This window comes from Eublepharis macularius, chromosome 9 (assembly GCF_028583425.1).
Source record: "Eublepharis macularius isolate TG4126 chromosome 9, MPM_Emac_v1.0, whole genome shotgun sequence".
In the NCBI taxonomy this organism is placed as follows: Eukaryota; Metazoa; Chordata; class Lepidosauria; order Squamata; family Eublepharidae; genus Eublepharis; species Eublepharis macularius.
Window position 1 is genome coordinate 107,832,369 of NC_072798.1, and position 21,631 is coordinate 107,853,999.

Below are 21,631 nucleotides of genomic sequence, written 5' to 3' on the forward strand. Positions count from 1 at the left end.
TGGTGTAGTGGTTAAGAGTGATGGGACTCCAATCTGAAGAACCGGGTTTGATTCCCCCCCCCTCCTCTGCTTGAAGCCAGCTGGGTGACCTTGGGTCAGTCACAGCTCTCTCGGAGCTCTCTCAGCCCCACCCACCTCACAGGGTGATTGTTACGAAGTAGTAACACTTTGTAAACCACTCTGAGTGTGGCATTAAGTTGTCTTGAAGGGTGGTATATAAATCAAATATTATCATTAGAAGTCACATATTCATTTTGTACACATCAGGTTTTTCTAAAGTACTTTAAAAAATCAGCAAATGCCAGCGACTGCAGTTGTCCTCAGAGTGACGCCCCTTCGGTGATATTCGATGTGCTTCTGAACCTCCGTAGAATGGCTGCCAACGAGCTGCATTGCTAATGGAAGGGCAGGATGTTGCCAGGTGTCTGTTCCACACAACTGAGGGAGAGGCTGGCTTTGGAAATGTCCCGTGCCTTTTAGAGCAAAGGAATCCGCTGCCTCAAGAGCTTTGCAGACTAGCCTTGCAGGTGATTTTTTAAAACTTTCATTTTCAGTGGAAGCTTTTTGGTGCCAGAAAAGTAGGTTTCTCTTTCTAACGGCCGGCGAATCAGAGAGAGGCTGGCTCTGCTCAGGCACGTTTACTCGGCAAGTCCCACTTGAGCCAGTGCCTAATGAGATGGAGTCCAGAGTACACAGGGAACGGAGCAGCTCTCTGCAGAGTCACTCTACTCTAAATCCCCTGAAATCGGAGAATTTGGCCTTCAAGAGCGGGCGTGGAGAAATCACTTTCCCACTTACACCTCAGGCAAGCCTACCTCCATGTATCAGCCCTGAACTGACACGGGGTGGGGGGCATTCTGCTGACTTGGTGGGCGAATCAGAAAAACGGCCTGGGAAATGTCTGGAGAAATTGCATCATTTAACTACGTAAACGTTAATGGAACTGATGAACTTGGGAGTTAGCTCTTGTAGTTACCCAGAGTTATACTATACATGTACAACGGGAGACAGAGAGACCCCCTCGCCATCAGAGCTATCGGCAGCAAAAGGACTTGACCTGGATGGAGACAGCAGAGGTTTGGGTTTGGATTCAAGTTCTCCGTGCTGCACCAAGAACAGAAAATTCACAACACAAGTGAGAAGCAAACAAAAAAGTTTTATTATTTTTAGCAAATATATGAAAAAATCCAGTAATGGACTAGGCAAGGTAATACAAAACAGCTTGTGTGAAGGAAGATAAAGTTAGTTGACATGCCAAGACGACATTTCTGACAAGATCTTAAGGCTCTTTTGTCCCCGTGTTACAAACATAAAGCAAAGAGGCGGCTCCCTGGACTTTCCTGATTTTCTTTTTGCTGAAAGAGCAGTTCAATAAGCCAGTTATTAAACCCTAGACTATTTACTCCTCAGAGTGGGATCATACTATATTCCTTATTGCTTTGCTTTTCTTCTTCTAGCCCCGTATTCTGCTAACGCTGGTCGAAAATGCTAGACCTAAGCGAGCAGGCTGGGCCCTGCTTCTTCTGCTCAAGGGCACCACGCAGGACTTCCACACCAGCCCCTCCCTTCCACCCAGGTATGCTTCCGCCCTTCTGCGGCTGATTTCTGGTGCTTCTGCAGGGCCCTGGCCCACCTCAGAGGAGGCCTGTGGCTTGCGCTCACTGACATGGGGATCCTGCCTGAGGACAAAGACTGGATTCTTTAAGGTGGGCGCAGAAGGCCTGGCACCTGGTGCAAGGGGCAGCGTGCCGGGAGGGGAACCGTGAAGCTGGAATCCTTGCCCTCTGGAGAGGGACAGAGGCAGGTCGCAACTTCAGCCTGCACCAGAATTAAGAGGCAGTTTGACCTGTGTTTCAAAAGATACCATCTGGGACTTGAAAGAGATCCCTCAGTTAGATGTCTTGGAGAAAACTGGAGATGGCACAGAAAGGCAAAGCCGACAGACTCGACTTTTACCTCCCAAGGTCTCAGCAAGGGTTCTGGAGCCTCCAAGATGCTCTTGTGGACACAGGCCGTGTTTATATTCATTTTAATGGTGAAGCAGGAAAATGCATCCTGAATGCTGTTTGTGTGCAATTAAAAGAATGAGATTTCAGTGGGGGAAAAAATCTATCTTTCATGAAGGACAACTTAAAAAACAGCGGAAGTCTCATTTAAGTTCAACTTGTAGAGAAACTCTAAGTACCAACTGTGGCAGTTAATAGGCCCACTTGTCCCAAGAACATCCCTTGGGCAGGCCACGCTGGAATGAAAGGCAGCGTCACTGGCGCCCCCCGCCCCCCCGCCCCCCCCGGAGTCTGACCCGGCTGTTCTCCGTTTCAACACAGCTTGAACAAGAGCGCTCCCCAGCTGACACAGTTTGGAAAGAACGGTCATATTATCGACTTGGGAGCAGGAGGCCTTAACTCATATACGTGTATGCATTTTCAAATGGTCAGCGCAATTCCTTGTGGAAAAGTGTGGAAGCCAGCTTTTTTAGAAGTTGACGCCCACTAGTTAATAATTTCCATAAGAAAGGACTAATTTAAATCATTCATGATATCGACTCACCAGCACAAGTTTTTGGAATCATCACTAACATTTAGGAATCCTGTCAGTCTAGGTGGTGGTGCTGAACCCAAACACAACCAAAGGCAGACCCCACCCCACAAGGAACACACACCTGCAAAGCCTTCAAATGTACTCTGTGCTACGCGCTGGGAAGAGGGTGACAGAGGGAGGCAGCCAGGAAAAGACACACTTCAGACGCTTATCTGTAGCAAGGCAGCAATCAACTCTGAATTTGGTTAATGCAATGCAACTACATACAAAAACGTGTATATTTTATAAGTATCTGGACTGGATTTACAAACTCTTTCCAAATTCACTAGATTGCAGACTTCACAAAAAGGCAATACAAAAATTCTACATGACTGACATGCATGTGTAGTGCAGCTATCTTCTACTGTGCCAGCTAGAAAAAACAAAATGCTTCCTGCATAGATGGGCTTTCCACCTGGGTATCGTCAGACACATATGCCATTAGGAAGAAACTCTTTGGTGATGTAACAGCCTGGCTACATTGTGCTTATCCCATGAGCAAAGAATCAGACACACTCCAGCGGCTTTTATGAAGACTGGTTAAGCATAGCAAAACAAAATACCACAGATATCCATCTACAGTATTTTCAGTGCAGCACTAAGAAGACACCAAACTCACACAGACAACCGGCAGCCCTCCGAATGTAGCTTTACACGAATACCCATCAGTCTTGTTTTTCTTTCCTCTTGCTCCTCCTGGTCCAAAGCTCTTCCTTCTCTTTTCTCCCATTTAACACATTCCTTTGCAGCTTATTAGCAACCCATTTTAGTAAGCAAATCTTGCCTCCTTGGCATATCCCAACTTATCTAGGTTGGGAATGCAGGCGTACTGGATCATTGGAGGAGGGCCACACATCAGGATAAGAACATCATCTGCGGGCGAAGGCATGTGGTCCTTGATCATCTCTTGATTCACAAACCCTTGGCTGTAGCTCCAATCTGCAAGAGAGGAAACGGTAATCGCCTGCGGAAAACGGCACTCTGTAAAGCACATCGCAGAAAATGGATGCACTTCTCCTGAACTCTCCCTCGATTTGGGAGGAAGAACCAAACATGATTCAAGTACCTTCTTCCACTGATGATTGCAACTTTGAGTAACTGAGTTTATTTACCCCATGGCCTCGTTTATGGAAATGTCCCTGAAATGGACTGTACTAACCTCACACTGTGTAATCTGCCTTGAATCTCGGTGAGAAAGGCAGACTATAAATAAATGAATGAATGAATGAATGAATGAATGAATGAATGAATGAATGACTAGACCCGTTTCCTCAGTGATGTTCCTGAATCTGCAGTTCCTCAACACCCTGCGGTGCTTCCATCGTAACTGAGCATGAGGGCCTTCCCTAGCTTAGATTTTAAGCTGTGCCTTCCCTTCCGTCTACTCACCTACTGAGGCCTGGAGGGCAGATTCTCTCTCTTAGGGCATTCATTCATTTCAAAGGAAGGGAAAAAATGAAACCCCCCCCCCCAAAGCCTTGATATCCCAGAGGGGGGAAAGCAGGCAGCATCCCAAAGAGGCCGAAGTTATGACTAGCCAGAGTCCTCAAAGGAAGTTCTTACCTTCAGATGCTCTATCCAATGTGTACCACAGTTTAAAGCGTCTTGAATGCTGAGCCTGGATTTCTTCTAATTCTGGGCGCAACAGGATGTCTTGTTCAGTCTGTGCAAGGAAAAAAAATCAGTAGTCCTTTCACACTGGCCTCCATCTAACCCCTTGTGTGTGTTATGAGCTGTCAAGTTGTCTCTGACCTATGGCAACCCTATGAATGAAAGACCTCCAAAACGCTCTCTCTCTAACAGACCTACTCAGACCCTGCAAACTGGAGGACGTGGTTTCTTTTATTGAGTCCAGCCATCTTGTTTTAGGTCTTCCTCTTTTCCTGCCGCCTTCCACTTTTTCTAGCGTTACTGACTTTTCCAGAGAGTCTTGTCTTCTCATGATGTGACCAAAGTATGATAGCTTTAGTCTTGTCATTTTAGCTTCTAAGGGGAATTCGGGCTTGATTTGATCTAGTACCCACTTATTTCTCTTTTTGGCTGTCCATGGTATCTGCAAAACTCTCCTCCAGCACCCCATTTCAAATGAATCGATTTTTTTCCTATCAGCTTTCTTTACCGTCCAACTTTCACATCCATACATGGCAATGGGGAATACCATAGTTTGGATTATCTTGATCTTGGTTCCCAGAGAGACATCTTTATCTTTAAGGATCTTCTTTTTTTTTTTTTAAAGATTTTTATTGGATGGGTTAACATATACAAATCATAATATTTAATATCAATCTCCACCTCATATTATTCCCACCCTTCCCCCCCTTTTTCATTGACTTCCAACAGTTTTCCATTCCCTTCCTACCCATTACATCACATTACACCTCTATCTCCTAAAATAATAATTTCTATATTATTAGTTTCTACATTATACTGTATAATATATAGCATAACATATCCATCTTCATCTACATTCCATAGCTATCTCCTAGCTTAGCAAATTACCCTTTATAATATAAACTAATTGATATATTATATATTATATATAATATAGCATATACTATAACATACCACTATCTACAACATTTAAGCCCGCTTTCTATTATTATTAAATTCTAACTTATAATATGTAATATAATACCTTATTTTAACCTCTAAATTAAGTAAAATAAAGACCTATCTTCCCCTCAACAATTATCCAAAGACCACATCTTCCCTTTCATGTCTCACTTTTTCCCCACAAAGTTCTTAAGTTTCTCCCAACTCATAATGTATTCCTCTGTATCTTGTTCTTTAAGCTTCCTTGTAAGCTTGTCCATTTCTGCCATATTTAATAGCTTAGAATCCAGTCTTCTACCGATGGTATTTCTTGTGTCTTCCACAACTGTGCATATAACATTCTAGCCGCAGTAATCATATAAAAAACCATTACTCTGTCCATTCTATCAAATTCTTCCAGTTTCATACATAATAATAGCAATTCTGGGTTTTTATCGACATTTTTCTGTAAAATCTCTGACATAACTTCCACAATTCCCCCCAGAACTGTTTAGCTTTTTCACAAGTCCACCACATATGATAGAATGAGCCTTCGTGCTTCTTACACTTCCAACATTTATCTGACATTTGATTATTACCATTAGCTAACTTTTTGGGTGTTAAATACCATCTATACATCATTTAATAAACATTTTCTCTTATAGTGGTACATGTTGATATTTTCATAGTATTTTTCCACAACCTCTCCCAAGCTTCCGTTGGTATATCTTTATTACAATTTATTGCCCATTTTACCATTTGTACTTTAACTACCTCATCTTCAGTAAACCATTTCAACAAAATCTTATATACTTTAGATATCATTTTTCCCCTCTTGAAGTAAACACTCTTCTAACTCCGAGTTTTCCGTCCTAAATCCTATTTTTCTTTGGTCTGTATCATACAAATCTTTTATCTGTCTATATTGAAACCAACCATATTGAAATAACAGCTCTTCATTGGTTTTAATAGTTATGTACATTCTGATCCACTCTAAGAATTTCTTTATATGTCAACCACTCCTCCCCTTCATATTCCGTCTTTGGGTTCACAACTTCCGCTGGAATAATCCACATAGGAGTCTTCTAGGTATCTCTTGTATTTTGTCCAAACCGCAAATACGCCGTCTCACAAAGTGGTGTAGAAACATAGCATCAGCTTTAGTCTTTCCATACCACAAGTATGCATGCCATCCAAAAAGTTTATTATATCCTTCCAAAGTCAATAGTTTATGATTTTTCAATAATATCCATTCTTTCAACCATACCAAACATATAGCCTCATGATATAATTTTAAATTTGGTAACTGTAATCCACCTTTTTCCTTGGCATCATATAATACCTTCATCTTCACTCTAGGCTTTTTCCCTGCCCACACAAAATTCAGTATCTTCCTTTGCCATTTTTCAAATTGCTTATTGTCTTTCACAATGGGTATTGTTTGCATTAAAAACATAATCCTCGGCAGCACATTCATCTTGATAACGGCAATACGTCCCAGCCATGACAAATTCATCTTATTCTAATTCAACATGTCCTTATCAATTTGTTGCCATAGCTTCTCATAATTATTCTTAAATAATCAGTATTTTTTACAATACCTAGATATTTTGTTTTGTGGACTACCTCACAGTTCATTATCTCCATTAGTTCTTGTTGTCGTCGTTTAGACATATTTTTACATAGTATTTTAGATTTGTCTTTATTAATATAAAATCCTGCCAAATCACCAAATTCTTTTATTTTCTCCATCAATCTTGGCATATTTTGAATAGGATCTTCAATTATAACCATCACATCATCTGCAAAAGCTCTAAATTTGTAGGAAAGACCCTTAATTTTCAGACCTTTTATCATATCATCTTCCCGTATTTGTCTAAGTAAAATTTCCAACACCATCACAAATAACAATGGAGATAGTGGGCTTCCTTGTCTCGTTCCTTTTCTTATCTCCAATTTTTTTGTTATATCACAATTTACAACTACAGCTGCAGATTGATTCTTATATATAGACTTCACTGCTTGAATAAACGTTTCTCCCATTTGCATCTTTTCCATCGTGGCATTCATAAATTCCCAATTTAAGTTGTCAAACGCTTTTTCTGCATCCACAAAGAAAAATCCAACTTCCTTCCCTGGATTCTTATCACAGTACTCTATAGCATTCAAAACTACTCTTAAATTGTCTTTTATTTGCCTATCCGGCAAAAAGCCCACTTGCTCTTCTGCAATAAATTCCACCAACCAGGCTTTGAGTCTTTCCGCCAAAATTTTGGCAAAAATCTTATAGTCATTGTTGGTTAACGATATTGGTCTATAATTTTTAACATTCATTAAATCCTGTGTTTCTTTTGGTATCAATGTAATGTTGGCTTCATTCCATGTTTCCGGTATCTCTTGTCCTCCCAATATTGCATTCATTACTTTTTGCATCAGCTGCTTTAATTCATCAGCCATTATTTTATAAAATTTAGCTGTAAGTCCATCTGGTCCTGGCACCTTCCCCACTTTCGTGCCTTGTATCACATCCATAATTTCCATTACTGTAATTGGGGCATTCAACTTATCTTTCAGTATCTTCGGCACTATTGGCAAACTCAATTTATGAAAATATTCCTCTATTAATCTTTTATCAACAGATTTTTTCTGATATAATCTCGCATAGTATTTGTAAAATGCTCTCTGAATTAAAAATTGATCCAGTAACTCTTTTCCATCTTCCATTATTTTACTTATTATTTTCTTCTCTCTTTTTTTCTTCAACTGCCAAGCCAAATATTTCCCTGGTTTATTGGCTCCTTCAAATGACTTTTGTTTCAGTTTTTTCAATTCTCATTCCATCTCCTTATTTTCCATCACTTTTATTTGTTCCTGTAGTATTTAAATTTCATGTTGCAATTTCTTTTTGCCTGGTCTTTTCCTTAATTGCTGTTCTTTTTGCACTATTTTTTCTTCAATTTCCTTCATTTTCATTTCTTTATTTTTCTCATCCCTTGCATTTAAATCCATAAGCACTCCTCGAATAACCGCTTTATACGTATCCCAAACTTTATGAATTGACACCCCTTGGTCCACATTATATTGTATAAAGCATTTAGTCTCTTTTTTAAGAACCTCCAAATTCACTTGACTACTCAAGAGGTCTTCATTTATTCTCCATCTTAATTTTTTACTCCTCATTCCAAATCTCCATAACATAGGATTATGATCTGAACTAATTTTGGGCAAAATGTCAGTTTCTTTTGTACAAACTACCAACTCTTTTGATGCCCAGATCATATCTATTCTCGATAATGATTGATGACTTGCCGAAAAAAAACATATATTGCTTGGCCTTAAAATTCTATTTTCTCCAAACATCCTCCAATTCTTCTTGTCTTTGCAACTCAAAAAAAGACTTTGGCAATTTTCCCACTTTGTTTTTACTCAGACATGTTTTTTTTATCTATTTGTAAGTCCACCACTCCATTAAAATCCCCTGCCACCACCACTTGATCATATGTCACTTGTCCCAGCTGAGTCATTATTTCGTTAAAAAATTGTTCTTTTGCTCCATTTGGCGCATAAATTCCCAAAATTAATGCTTTTTTTGCATTACACACAAACTCCACCGCCAAATATCTACCATCTTTATCAGTAACAATCAATTTAGGTTGCAATTCTTCTTTAATATAAATTACAATTCCCCTCTTTTTTTGCTTTGTTGCCGCTACAAATTGCTTTCCCAGTTTTTTATTTTGTAGATACTTAACATCTTGATCTCTTATGTGGGTTTCTTGCAAACAGATCATATTACATCTTTGCTTGGCAAGACAATGAAATATTACTTTTCGTTTTGAGGGTGAATTAAGTCCATTTACATTCCATGATAATAATTTGTACTCCATGATCACAGCCTAGTTGCTTTAGGTAAGTCTTTTTCTTGTTCTACCATAAACACTTCCATTGCATGCCTTGATTTGATCACTTGTCTCACAGATTGGAATTCAAAGCTCAAACCTTCTGGTATTTCCCATCTATATCTTATGTCCATAGTTTTCAGTTTTTGTGTTAAATCCCTGTATTTCTCTTGCAAAACTCTCCTTGGTAACTCCTTCATGATTCTGATCCGTGTCCCCTCAAGTACTAACGGGGATTCAAAATACTTTCTGATAATCTCCTCCTTCATTCTCTTTGTAGTCAACTGGACAATAATATCTCTTGGTAAATCCTTTTGCTGTGCATACTTTGAATTTACTCTGTAGGCTATATCCAGATTAGCTAACACCTTTCTCTTTGTTTAAAAATTCTGCAATTATTTCTGTGATTTGTTTCAAGGTTGATTCAGCCATTTTCTCTGGAACGCCTCTAAAACGAAGTTGTTTTTCTGTTGCTTTACATTCCATCACAACCAACTTATCACTCAACACTGATGTTTCTGTTTTTAAACTTTCCGTCTTCATTTCCACCTCTTGTACCTTCTGTTGTGCAACTTGAAGCTCCATTCTTATCTCATCAATACTTTTCGCCAACTCAGCAACTTCTGACCTTATAGCCTCTTTAATATCCTTCAATAGGTTTTGCTGTGACTCTTGAATTTGCTATTGTGATTCCTGCACCATTTCTTGCGTTTTTGTATGTTTTTTGTATAGTCTCATCTGTTTCTTTATTGCCCTCTGTTACTTTCTTATCCAAGTTCTCAATCACTGTCTGCCAGTCTTTGTCTTTATCTTTTTTCGCCATCGCTGGGCTTGCCTTGGCACCCCACGAATCCACTCTCTTTCTCAGCTCCGTCTTCTTATCTGTCTCTTTTTACTCTTGTGTCAAACTTTAATTCAATAATGCCCCCCCCAAAATAAAAAAAAAAATCCGTGTTCAAAATGTCAGGCATTTTTTCTCTATGGTAAAGTCTATAGTAAAATTTTCAGCTTTCCCTTACTCAAAATGGCGAATTTCACTACCTTTTCAAAATGTCCAGCGTTTTTTCTCTATGATACAGTCTATAATGAAGTCTTCCAGCTTTCCCACTTCCAAAATGGCGAACTTCCTCTTCCTCTCCAGATCCTCTGTCCCTTGTTGTTTTTCCTTCCGCTGCTCCCCGATGCGTTTCCTGCCCTTCTAGCCGCGGCTCCCTGCTATTACAGACAAACAGCTTCTCGTGATCTTTCCGCCGCTTCCCACACTCCTTCCCTTCACGTTGTTATCTCACCAACCACAGGTATGCAAAACAAAAAGTTCTTTTTCGCTCTTTTTCAGCTCTTTAATTCCAAAAGTTCACAAACTTCCACTCCCCACCGCTTTCTAAATTCTTCTGCTTTAGGTATCTGTCTCTTTAAATTAGTAAGCTTTGATCTTTGTATAGTAAACAAGCCCGTTAGGGGAGATAGCAATCTTTACTTCTTTTGTTCTTCTTGGGTTGTATTCACTGTTTCTTTTGTTCAATTCTACTTAAAGTCTGTTTCTGAGGCTTGGGTACGACGGTCCTGTGCCAATTAAATGACTCCAAAAGCTGCTGCAGAGATAGTAGCTGCCCTTCTATGAGGGGATCTCAAGGCAGGGGAGAAATCCTTGATTCAGAACCCCTCCTCTGCCGCGATCACACACTCTTGGGGCTGTAAAAGCGTTCCTGCCCGATTTCTGCCTGAAATCAGGGGGCTGCGGGTGATCAGAGCATCTCGCCAGCCAAAAAACAGCACCTCGGGTGATCCAGCTCCCTGGATCACTTCAGATCCACCGTAATCCTAAACCAGAAGTCTCCTTTAAGGATCTTCTCTAGCTCCTTCACAGCTGCTCTTCCAAGTCTCAGTCTCCTTCTGATTTCTTTGTTGCTGTCTTCTTGTTGGTTGATGTGACGGACTCAGCTTCAGAGGCTGAGATTTCCAGTCAGTGAGCTATGACTGACATGTCTCCCCCCCCCTGCCATGTGGCTAGCCTGAAATGGCAGCTGGGGGTGGAATGTTGGGGAAGCTGTCGGTGGGAGTTGGAGGGTAAAGAAGAGAGTGGAAGGGAGTGGGAGCCTGGCTTTGACCAGAGAGGGTCAGCCAGAGACTCCTCTGCGAGAGGAAATAATGTTTGTGAAACACTTTTAGTCCTAGGACTAAAGGGGCGGGGGGGGGGGACCAGCACTAACTCCTACTTAGACTCAAGAGATCTAGGAATTATAGACGGCCAAGGAAGTGGGTAGAGAGGAGAATCCCCTTCAGTGCCAGGAACAGGGATATAGCTCATCACTATAACGCCTGCCCAGTATCTAGGAAGGGCTTGTCTCAGTGGAGCACCATCAAGTCTGGAGAGGAGGGAAAGTCGGGTTGTGTTTGTGTATATAAAGTGTAATATCTGTGCAGCAGTGTCAACCTCTGAAAGAAGCCAGTAACCTAGTGTTATTCCAAGTGTTTTGTGCCTCACACCAGAGAAGTTCCTGTACAAAAAACCTTTCTGTTTCTTCAGTTCGAACACCTGCCTACCTGCCTTTTGACTTTAACCTTCTGTAAATAAACCTTCTGTTACCTTTTGAGCCTCCCCAAGCCTTGTGTGCCAGTTTCTGCTAAAGGGAAGCACAAATCCCTGATCAAATCCCTGAGCACCCATTTTAGAGAGCTGCCACCTTGCCTTCCCACTCATGACTAGCTAAGGACGCTTGTCCCACTGCAGCTACACCTGAGCCTGAGTCAGCAAGAGATCCCGTCAGCTAAGCAGTCCGACGTGTTCAGCCTTCCGAGTAGAAGTGGCTGCCAGAAACATTTCTGATGGCGATGTGTCACACCACATGGATTATGCCACGGTACAAAGAGTGCTGTTTCCGAGCCAAGAGTATGATGGGGGTCTCTATCATTTGAAAGACAAAACCACCTCCTCTTCACCCAAGAACACACAGACGCTAACACAACTGCAGGATTTCGTGAGAGCTGAAACACAGCAACGTGAAACCCCTTTCACCAGCTCCCCGCAGGCCATTTCTGGTAGCCCGTTTAGAACCTGCCGTGACCCTGACTAAGAATGCAAGGCTAGGCGAATCTACGATGCACTTCTTGTGTCATTCCCCCAAATCACTCTGAGTATATTAATTGCACCATACCTAAAAGATCGCAAGTGTTCACTCTTGCTTTATAAATTTCACACACACGGGGACAGATCAAATGAGGAGAGCGAGGCCAGCTCAGTTACACTATGCTGTAAACTTTCATTTTTGTGGGAGAGATACTTGCTCCATATTAAGAGTACTGGCAGGCTAGGCAAGAGCTAAATTGTGCGAGGAAAACATTTTAATTTTTTCATCAACCCAAATTATTTCAGTAAGAGTAGTCCACGCTGACAGCTATACACACCCAAGATGACATTGTCCTATCTAAAGCTACTTGGCATACAACAAACAGCTATATATTTAGGGCTGCGGGAGGATTTGCCACACCTGCTGCCAGGAGGCACTGATTTCTGGAGCTGCCTCCACTGTGTGTGAGCTATTTCTGGACAGGATTAACCCAAAGCAGGTGGCACAGCAGAAGGCTACGTAGACGGCATTAAGCGATCTCCGGGAGACTGAAGCAACATGTTAAGAAAAATCAGCAAAGAATATTAAAACATGGGACTGCAACCTTTCTTAGAGGCCATTTTTCACTGGTGAAGGTGCTGCAAGCCGAGGGCACACTTGGTTGTTCTGAAAGCTAGTTTTAGTTCTGGTGAGAGAGATCTGCAAAGGGGGCCCCTTCCTCAAGAAGGGGTGCTTTGGTTTGTTGTGTCAGGTGACCTGATGACCGCTTAACTAGTTCCGAAAGGCTTTTTATGCACGCACATACACTGAATTCTGACTAATGATCCTTTCAACACTTTGATGAGCAATTTTACAAAACTAGCTCTAGTAGAGCATCCCAATATACACAAACAGTACAAGTGAATCCTGGTAAACGTGGGCCAGGGAGCCAGAAACATCTGCCCAGACCACTTGAGAGGGCAGCTGGACTCCGTTTTGGTACGGGGTCAGGAAGCATTCCATGAGCTGCCTGATGTATCAGCGTTCATGACAAGACTTTTCTCTTCTAGCAAGTCTAGCATTGGTAGCAGTAGAACAGGGAAAAGTGGGGCAGGAAAAAGGAGGTCGTTGTTTCTTCCTCCCTGCCCAGAACCACAATTTGCACAGCTCTGTTATGTGGTATCATCTGTACATTCTGTGGAAGAACAAAAAGCCTCCACGGTAACCTTCATCCAATATCAAATTGGACATAATACAACTATTGTGTGTGGTGTTGCTTTTTAACCTGTTTACGTATCTTGTTCTTTAAACATGTTGCTAAAGGATGTTGCTTCAGTTCTGTTCCTCCGTATGGTCAGTGCTGACAATGAATGAATGCCTTTAAAGAAAATGACATTAAGAAGTTTAAATTGATTTTTAAAAAGCATGTTCCCAAATGCTGCCCAGAGGGCAGGCTGTCTGGGAACTAAATGGCCGCTGCTCTTCGGAGGAAGGGCACCGGGGATGGCGGCGGTAAGTTCAGTTCCCTTTTAGGCACATTGGTCAGCAGCTCACTGTAAGCTCTTGGATCAATTAAACTCAATTATTAAAAATAAATACATATTTCTACCTTGTAAAACTCCCTGTTTTAATTATTACCAGCAAGGTGTGTCATCCATTCAATTTAACATCCCCACCAGAAATGAAGTCAACTTGCATTTACCTGGTTGGCAAACAGTAAGTGACAGATGGTGGGATCGTCTTTGTCCTTCACAACCTCTCGGATGAGCTGCAGCATCGGGGTGATTCCTTTGGGGAGGCAAAAAGAGACCCAGTTAAAGAAGCTGCATCGACGCCATAAGCAAAAGTGAGACGGGAAGAAGCCGCCAAAGCGCTTGCCTACCTGTGCCACCTGCGATCATCCCAACATGCTTGGCATATTTAATGACTGGTTCAGACTTTTTGTCTGGCCGAATGGCAAATACTCCTGCAGAAGTAACAGAGAAAGGAAATGAGTGGCAGCTGTTTAACTACCAAGAGAAGCCAAATGCTGAGAAGAAACCTGGACACAAACGTATTTGCCCTCCCGCCACGTGGGTGAATACGAGAACTGGAGGAAGACCTCCTCATCTGTGGAAGCCCGACAAGGTGGGTGTCCAGCCAGAAGCGAACAGGGAAAAGGCTGAGCCTGAAAGATACCAGCAGAAGCCTGGCTGAACTCCCTCAAAGCACAACTGGCGAGGAAAGGCAGGACTACAAGAGAGAGGGGCCTGGACACCATCCTCACGTTAAGGTCCTTCCCTCTGGATGTGGTTTGCCCACTGCAAGGCAGGAAGGAATGACAGGAAAATGGTAAGCGAGACCCCCATGACGGAGCTCCCACGCTGTCCCCCCACAGACTCTGAGGGCTCCTGTGGTTCCCTGCCCTACACCTGCACATGATGTGAACAGGGCTGAAGATTTGAGGACTCCCATGAACTTCCTGTGTTCTTGGCTCAAATTTCATTTATTCGAACTATTTGTACGTGCCCCTTTCTCCCACACCAGTTGGGATTCCAAGCTGGGAAACAAGATTATGTTCGATTTTAAAATGAATTTTCCAAGGAGGCATGTATCCCACTCCTTAAAATATGACACATCATGTTCCAGATATATAGAGTAGGCAGAGCTGGCTGCATCTTCCACTGAGGTCGCTTCGATCACCCCCTCCAGGACAAGCGGCCCCTTGCAAAAATCCCTCTCCTGCACAACCCTTCGAAGATGCAAGAGCCTCATCCTCCTTTGCCTCTTGCTACCCTGTCTAAAGTTTATCGTGATACGAATTACGAGATCTCGCGTAATACGGCTTTTTGCCCTTCCTCGCCCAGACTAGAGTCTTGCTCTTGTTCTGAGGCTCACTTCTGTGGTTTGTAGAAGCAGCCCATCTTTTGAATGAGAACTGCACTTGCCTTTCCCCTTGTACACGAGTAGTCCACTAGGCCCACGGAAATCAACTGTGTCTCCTATCTTTAGATGTTCCAAGTACTGGGACATTTTCCCTCCTTCAGGGAATTTGGGGTTAACTCCTTTGAAATAAATCTGTTAAAAAAGACAGGATAATTTTAGTTCTATCATCACATTATGAATCAGATTATTAATTTATCTGCTTACGTTACCTATGTCCACCTTTCTCGCTGATGAGGTGGACTGCGCAGTTTAAGTCAATAATCTCTATATCTGCGGCATTCAATAAACAAAGCAATAGGGGTACCGGAGAGCAGAAAAACTGGAAACAAGCAGGAATCTGACACAGTGTTAAAACGATGCAGCAGCAAAGCATATAAGCAAGCAGAAATCTGATTCAGAACTAAAACTGTAACAATACAAAGCATACGGTGGAAGTGGTAATATAAACATTTCTAATGAATCACAGGGAGACAAACGTGACTTACACGACCACATGGACTGATCACCACCAAAGTGAAGGATTCCCCTTCCCCAACTCTTCCATGGGCGCAGGGTGCCCGTGAGCAGGTTACTGAGCCAGAAGAAGAGGGGGGTCTTTGGGGATATTATAGAAAGATCAGTGAAGATGAACTGTAGACGGCTAGAGCCCTACAGGGACTATCCTAAGCTGCCAAAGCTGACTTCCTTTACCTTTATGACAAGATCCACATATCCTTTGTCATCATCACTGGAGACAGGCGTGTAGGGTCTGATCACCAAATTCCCATCAATTCTTGCAGAAAGGTAAATATGCTGCCCTGCAAGTAAAAGCAAAGCGGGCAAAAGATGCTTTTATCTTTGAACAAGGCAAAGAAGCCCACCTGCTTTCTAGCATTCCTCCTGCTTCCAAAATTGATAGTCAAATCCCCTTCAAGGGCTTCTTCAAACTTGGGGAATTCCCCAAGTACGGAAAGAAGAAATTCAAATGAAGGTCTGAGGACCACTGTGAATGCTCACAGCCATCTATAAAATGCTGAGAGCAACTGAGCAGTCAATGAATAACGGGTTGGGGGGGGGGAGTCTTATTGTCCATCTCGTACCACAACAGTTAGGGTGCCAGGCCTCTGATCACTTTGAAACTGTCCTGGCAGGTGTTTATTTCCTGATCCTAATTAACTGCAACTCTCCTGCCTGCAAAGACATTTTCAACTGTGCAACAGGCAGAGCTTAGAATCATAGAGTTGGAAGGGATCTCTAGGGTCATATAGTCCAACCCCCCTGCACAATGAGGTAAATTCACAAATACCTCCCCCCCCACAACACCCAGTAACCCTTACTCCATGCCCAGAAGATGACAAAACACCGTCAGGATCCCTAGCCAAACTGGCCTTGCTACCTGACCCCAAGGCGCTGATCAGCCTTACCCTGGGTAAGTAAGAAGGGACTTCTAACTGTTTAAAAGTAGGGGTGTGCGATGCGAGTTTCCAGTTCAGGAAAAATACTCGAATCGGACTAAATTCGCAAAGATTCGGGATTTCCAAATCAGCCCCAGCATGCTGGGTCCGTTTCAGAAACCCCAAATCAAAGATTCCTGAAGCGATTTGTATCGCTTTGGGATGCTTCGGGTCAAGGGGTTAAAAATGCCCCTTTCTCTGGCGCTGCACAGAGGCATGGAAAGGGGCATTTTAACCTCTGAATCAGCTGTTTGGCAGTGAGTTCCCTGCCAGACAACTGAGTCTAGCAGGGGGGGGTGGTTAAAATGCCCCTTTCCGTGGTGCTGCGCAGCGGCACGGAAAGGGGCATTTTAACCCCCCAAATCAGCTGCTTGACGGCGAGTTCCCCACCAGGCAGCAGAGTCAAGCCGGCGGGGTTAAAAATGCCCCTTTCCGTGGCACTGGGCTGGAACTCCTTCCTCCCCCCCATCGGGTGAAGTAAGTGGCTGGACTGGAAGTTTAAAAGCTTTTTTGAATCTGTATGGAACATACCAAAGCTGCTCAATAAGCAATTTACAAAGTGGCTTGTCACTTCAGAAATTGCTTATTTCTGACCTTTTTTCCTGCTTCGGAAATTCTGAAGCGGGAAATCCGAATTTTTTTTCTTGCACACCCCAATTTAAAAGTATCCTGGAATTTTTCATTTTTCAAAATTTTGGGAGATTGAAACAATTATGAATTTAAAAAGCTTCCAAACACCTCACAGTGCTTTCTGCCAATTGTGGATCATGAGGAACAACAGATTTACAGTTTCACAATAACAAAATGAACATCAGTCTCTTTCTTGTTTGCCCAATAACAAGAGCATTTCTATTGTGTTCCAGTCAACTTCAGTACAGATATTACACAAACCTCGATGCCAACAGTGTTGCATGAAAGATGTATAAAATACTGATCATGACTTAGCAGTGGATTTGCAGAGGTCTCAGTTTTCTAGCCATGTTCCATGCCTTCTGAGAGATGGAACAGTTTCCTCAGCCAAGAGCTGTGCTGGAGTCAAGGACTGTGGCTGGCTGCCCCTCTATCCCTCTGGCATTGGGATACGGGTGGGGAGGACACTGTGAAGGCTGCAGCACTATTCGCTCACAACTATCACTTGCGGGTATGTGAAAAAGACAAAGAAACTGTTTCCCGATTTTAAAAAAACCTCTCCCAAGGCACTACTTTTAGCCAAACCTGGAGAAAGAAGCAAAAACCTGGAGGAGCAAATTAGGCCATTTCTGCATGGGTTATTTGCCCCTGTCTCGATGCCGTTGAGGAATGTGTCCCCCCGCCCCGATTCCCCACAACATTGTGGTGCATTTGTGTGCCTCTCTGGTTTTTCCCAAAGTGGCCTTGCTGTGAAGTTTTGGGAAAGATCACAGTAGAGCCTAAATGGCTACTGTGTGGGTGGGAAAGTTTGCAGCTTCCCGGTCCCTGCTCTTATTTACATTCTTCATAGTCCACCTTTCTCACTGAGACTCAAGATGGATTATGTGGTGAATATGCCAAAAATAAGCAAATCTCTAGCCCCTTTTATTGTGGAGACGTAAGGCATTTTTAAAAAATAAAAGCCGGAAGTCAGAGAAGCTCATACACAGATGGTTATAAAGTTATAATATTACTCAACTGTCAATTTTTTTAAAATGGAAAGTCTCTGGTAGTGCGAGGAGAAGGCAGCAGGCCCGCTGCCAAGGCACCGGGGCAGGGAAACTGCCAGGAAACCTGCCGCGTGGAAGGCCTGTCATAGCTGCACTGCACTGGCAGCTGCCGCAGAAACGGAGGAACAACGCAAGTTGGTCCCTGGGTGGGAAGCACTTTAAATGAAGCATAACCGGAATCCCCCAAACTTGAGAACTAGCTTGTCAGCAGGCGGAAGCAGGCCTTCCCTCCAGCAGATGTGACCAAAGAAGGGCAGTAACAGAAGGGTGCTGGGAGAGCTCTGTTGCTTCTTTCCCCTCTACCCCATCCTCCTGCGGATGGAGACACTGTACTCGGGAGGAGCGAACAGAGCTGTGGCCTTGCCCTCCCCAGCGCCCCTGTTCTGCCGCGTAACCTGCCCCCCTCGCCCCCTTCCCCCGTCAAGCTGCTATTCACAGAGGTAGGCAGTTGTTTTCTTCATGTAAAACATACCGACGGGAAGGCCTAGAATGTGTTCAGGACTTGGAAGGGCAAAACGAAACCTTCTTGTATCATGGCTAATTTCCTGAAAGGCAGAGAATGAAGAGTTACTAATGATTTTGAAAAAGGCAATCTTGAGTTTTAATACGTACTGTTTCTAAACTTAGATTTCTTCCACTGTACATACTGAAATAAGCTTGCTTGTTCATAGAAGAAAAACACACTACACAAGAATATTTTGGGGTTCTGGTAAGATATGATCCACATTCTGTTAATGAATTAACAGTGCAACCTTACACATGTTCACTCTGAAGTAAGTAAAACAGAATAATGAAGTCAGAATGCCAGCAGGGGGTTGGGGGCTTTCCAGTGTATTGCACTGAGTGTCACATGTATGACTATCTGCCTTCTGGTCAGAAGTCCTGGATGTGTGCTCGCTGCAAGGAGCTCCTGGTTCTCAGGGAACGAGTACGTACCCTTGAGGCCAAGGTGGCTGACCTGGAGAAGCGGAGACAGTTAGATAGGCACGAGGACAAGATTCTCAGGGACAGGACAGATGTGTCCCACTCTAAAAATGGCAGCGTTCTTGTTGTCGAGAATGAGGATCTTGTGGAATCAGGGCACCGTATTGAGGATAAGGGGAACATGCCCTCAAAAGGGACCTCTTCTTCAGTTGGTGAGCAGGTTTCCTTTCGCATCAAGGAACCATCCCTGGGTGGGGCGGGAGGGAGGCTCTTGGTAGTTGGTGATTCGATCCTTAGACAAGTAGATAGCTGGGTGGCACAACCGCGTTCTGACCGTATGGTGACTTGCCTGCCTGGTGCGAAGGTAGCGGACATTACGCGTGTTATAGATAGGCTGGTAGATAGTGCTGGGGAAGAGTCAGCGGTCGTGGTCCATGTTGGAACCAACGATGTTGGGAAATGCAGTCGTGAGGTCTTGGAACAAAAATTTAGGCTGTTAGGCAGGAGACTCAAGGCCAGGACCTCCAAGGTAGCCTTCTCAGAAGTGCTACCTGTTCCACGCGCAGGGCCAGAGAGACAAACGCAGATCAGGAGTCTCAATGCGTGGATGAGACGATGGTGTAGGGAGGAAGGGTTCAAGTTTGTTAGGCACTGGGATTCTTTTTGGGACAAGCGGGAGCTGTACAAGAGAGACGGTCTCCACTTGTCCCGAGAAGGAACCCGGCTGCTGGCACTTAAAATCAAAAAGGTGGCAGAGCAGTTTTTAAACTAAATGCTAGGGGAAAGCCGACAAGAGATAAAGTGTCTCTGGTTCAGGATGGTTCATCTCAGAGAGATGAAGGGCTAGGTATAACACTTCTACAGGGAGATAGATTAGAGTTGTCAACTGAGATGGAGACAAACAGTGCAGATGACCTAACTACGTCTCGAGGCAAAGTGTGCCAGGGAAGTTACAGGTGTTTATATACAAATGCTAGAAGTGTCCGAGGTAAAATTGGGGAGCTGGAATGTTTAGTGTTGGGCGAATCCATAGACATTGTGGGCATATCAGAAACTTGGTGGGATGAGGAAAATCAGTGGGACACGGTGATTCCTGGATATAAATTATATCGGAAGGATAGGGAGGGAAGGGTTGGTGGTGGGGTGGCTCTATATGTCAGAGAAGGTATACATTCCAGTAAGATTGAGAAGGTAACTGAATTAGATTCGCTTCTGGAAATGCTATGGGTTGAAATTACGGGCCCAAATGGAAACTTAACTGTGGGAGTTTGTTATCGCCCTCCAGATCAGAAAATAGAGGAGGATTATAAAATGATGACAGGATTAAAGATGGCTGCTAAACAAAAAAACTGTGTTGTAATGGGTGATTTTAACTACCCACACATTGACTGGGCCAATGGGTGTTCAAATCGGGGGAGAGAAAGTGAGTTTCTAGACTGTCTCAATGACTGTGCTATGGAACAGATGGTTACAGAACCTACTAGGGGAGAGGTGATCCTGGATTTGGTCCTCAGTAATGCTGAAGACCTGGTGAGAGATGTAAATGTGATTGCACCACTTGGGAACAGTGACCATAATGTTATTGAGTACAACATATGTATAAATAGGAAATTGCCAAATAAGACCAACACAGCCATGTTTAACTTCAAAAGGGGTAACTTTTCTGAGATGAGGGGGTACGTGAAGAAGAAACTGAAAGGGAAAGTAAAAAAGGTCAAAACACTTGGGGAATCTTGGAGACTATTTAAAACTACAATCCTGGAAGCTCAAATTAAATATATACCGCTGGTTAGGAAAGGCACAAATAGGTTTAGGAAAAGGCCAGCATGGTTAACAAGCAATGTAATAGAAGCTGTAAAAGGTAAAAAGGATTCTTTTAGGCAGTGGAAAACTAGTCGGAGTGAGGTTGATAAAAAGGAGCATAAGCTGTGGCAAAAAAAGTGCAAGTCTGTGATCAGACAGGCAAAAAGGGAATATGAGGAGCATATTGCAAAGAACATAAAGAAAAACAATAAACAATTCTTTAAATATATTAGAAGTAGGAAACCAGCTAGGGAGGCCGTGGGGCCCTTGGATGACCAAGGCGTAAAAGGATTGCTAAAGGGTGATAGGGAAATGGCCGAGAAGCTGAATGCGTTCTTTGCTTCTGTCTTCACTGTGGAAGATAAGAAGTGCATGCCCACTCCGGAAGCACTGACTTTGGGAGGGGTTTTGAAAGACCTGAGTCACATTGAGGTGACGAGAGAGGAGGTTATGCGACTGCTAGATAATTTAAAAACTGATAAATCACCGGGCCCAGATGGCATACATCCAAGAGTTCTGAAAGAACTCAAGTGTGAACTTGTAGATCTCCTCACAAAAATATGTAATCTGTCATTAAACTCTGCATCTGTTCCTGAGGACTGGAAGGTAGCTAATGTTGTCCCCATCTTTAAAAAAGGTTCCAGGGGAGATCCGGGAAATTACAGGCCAGTCAGCCTGACGTCAATACCGGGTAAGTTGGTGGAAACTATTATCAAAAATAAAATTAGTGGGCACATTGATGACCAAAAGCTGATGAGGAAAACTCAGCATGGGTTCTGTAAGGGAAGATCTTGTCTCACCAATCTGTT

General features: G+C 43.2%; 1 protein-coding gene across 1 annotated transcript in view; it reads right to left on the reverse strand.

Annotated features, from left to right (window-relative positions):
- Positions 1–1,136: 1,136 nt before the first annotated feature.
- Positions 1,137–21,631, reverse strand: part of LOC129335470 (NADH-cytochrome b5 reductase 3-like) — a 36,407-nt gene continuing 15,912 nt past the window's right edge. The window contains exons 3-9 of the mRNA XM_054988029.1: positions 18,568–18,640; positions 15,674–15,780; positions 14,986–15,115; positions 13,941–14,024; positions 13,761–13,846; positions 4,144–4,243; positions 1,137–3,519 (exon numbers count right to left, since the gene is read on the reverse strand). Coding sequence (XP_054844004.1) covers positions 3,347–3,519; positions 4,144–4,243; positions 13,761–13,846; positions 13,941–14,024; positions 14,986–15,115; positions 15,674–15,780; positions 18,568–18,640 — 753 coding nt within the window. The 3' untranslated portion in view covers positions 1,137–3,346. The remainder of the gene's footprint in view (positions 3,520–4,143; positions 4,244–13,760; positions 13,847–13,940; positions 14,025–14,985; positions 15,116–15,673; positions 15,781–18,567; positions 18,641–21,631) is intronic.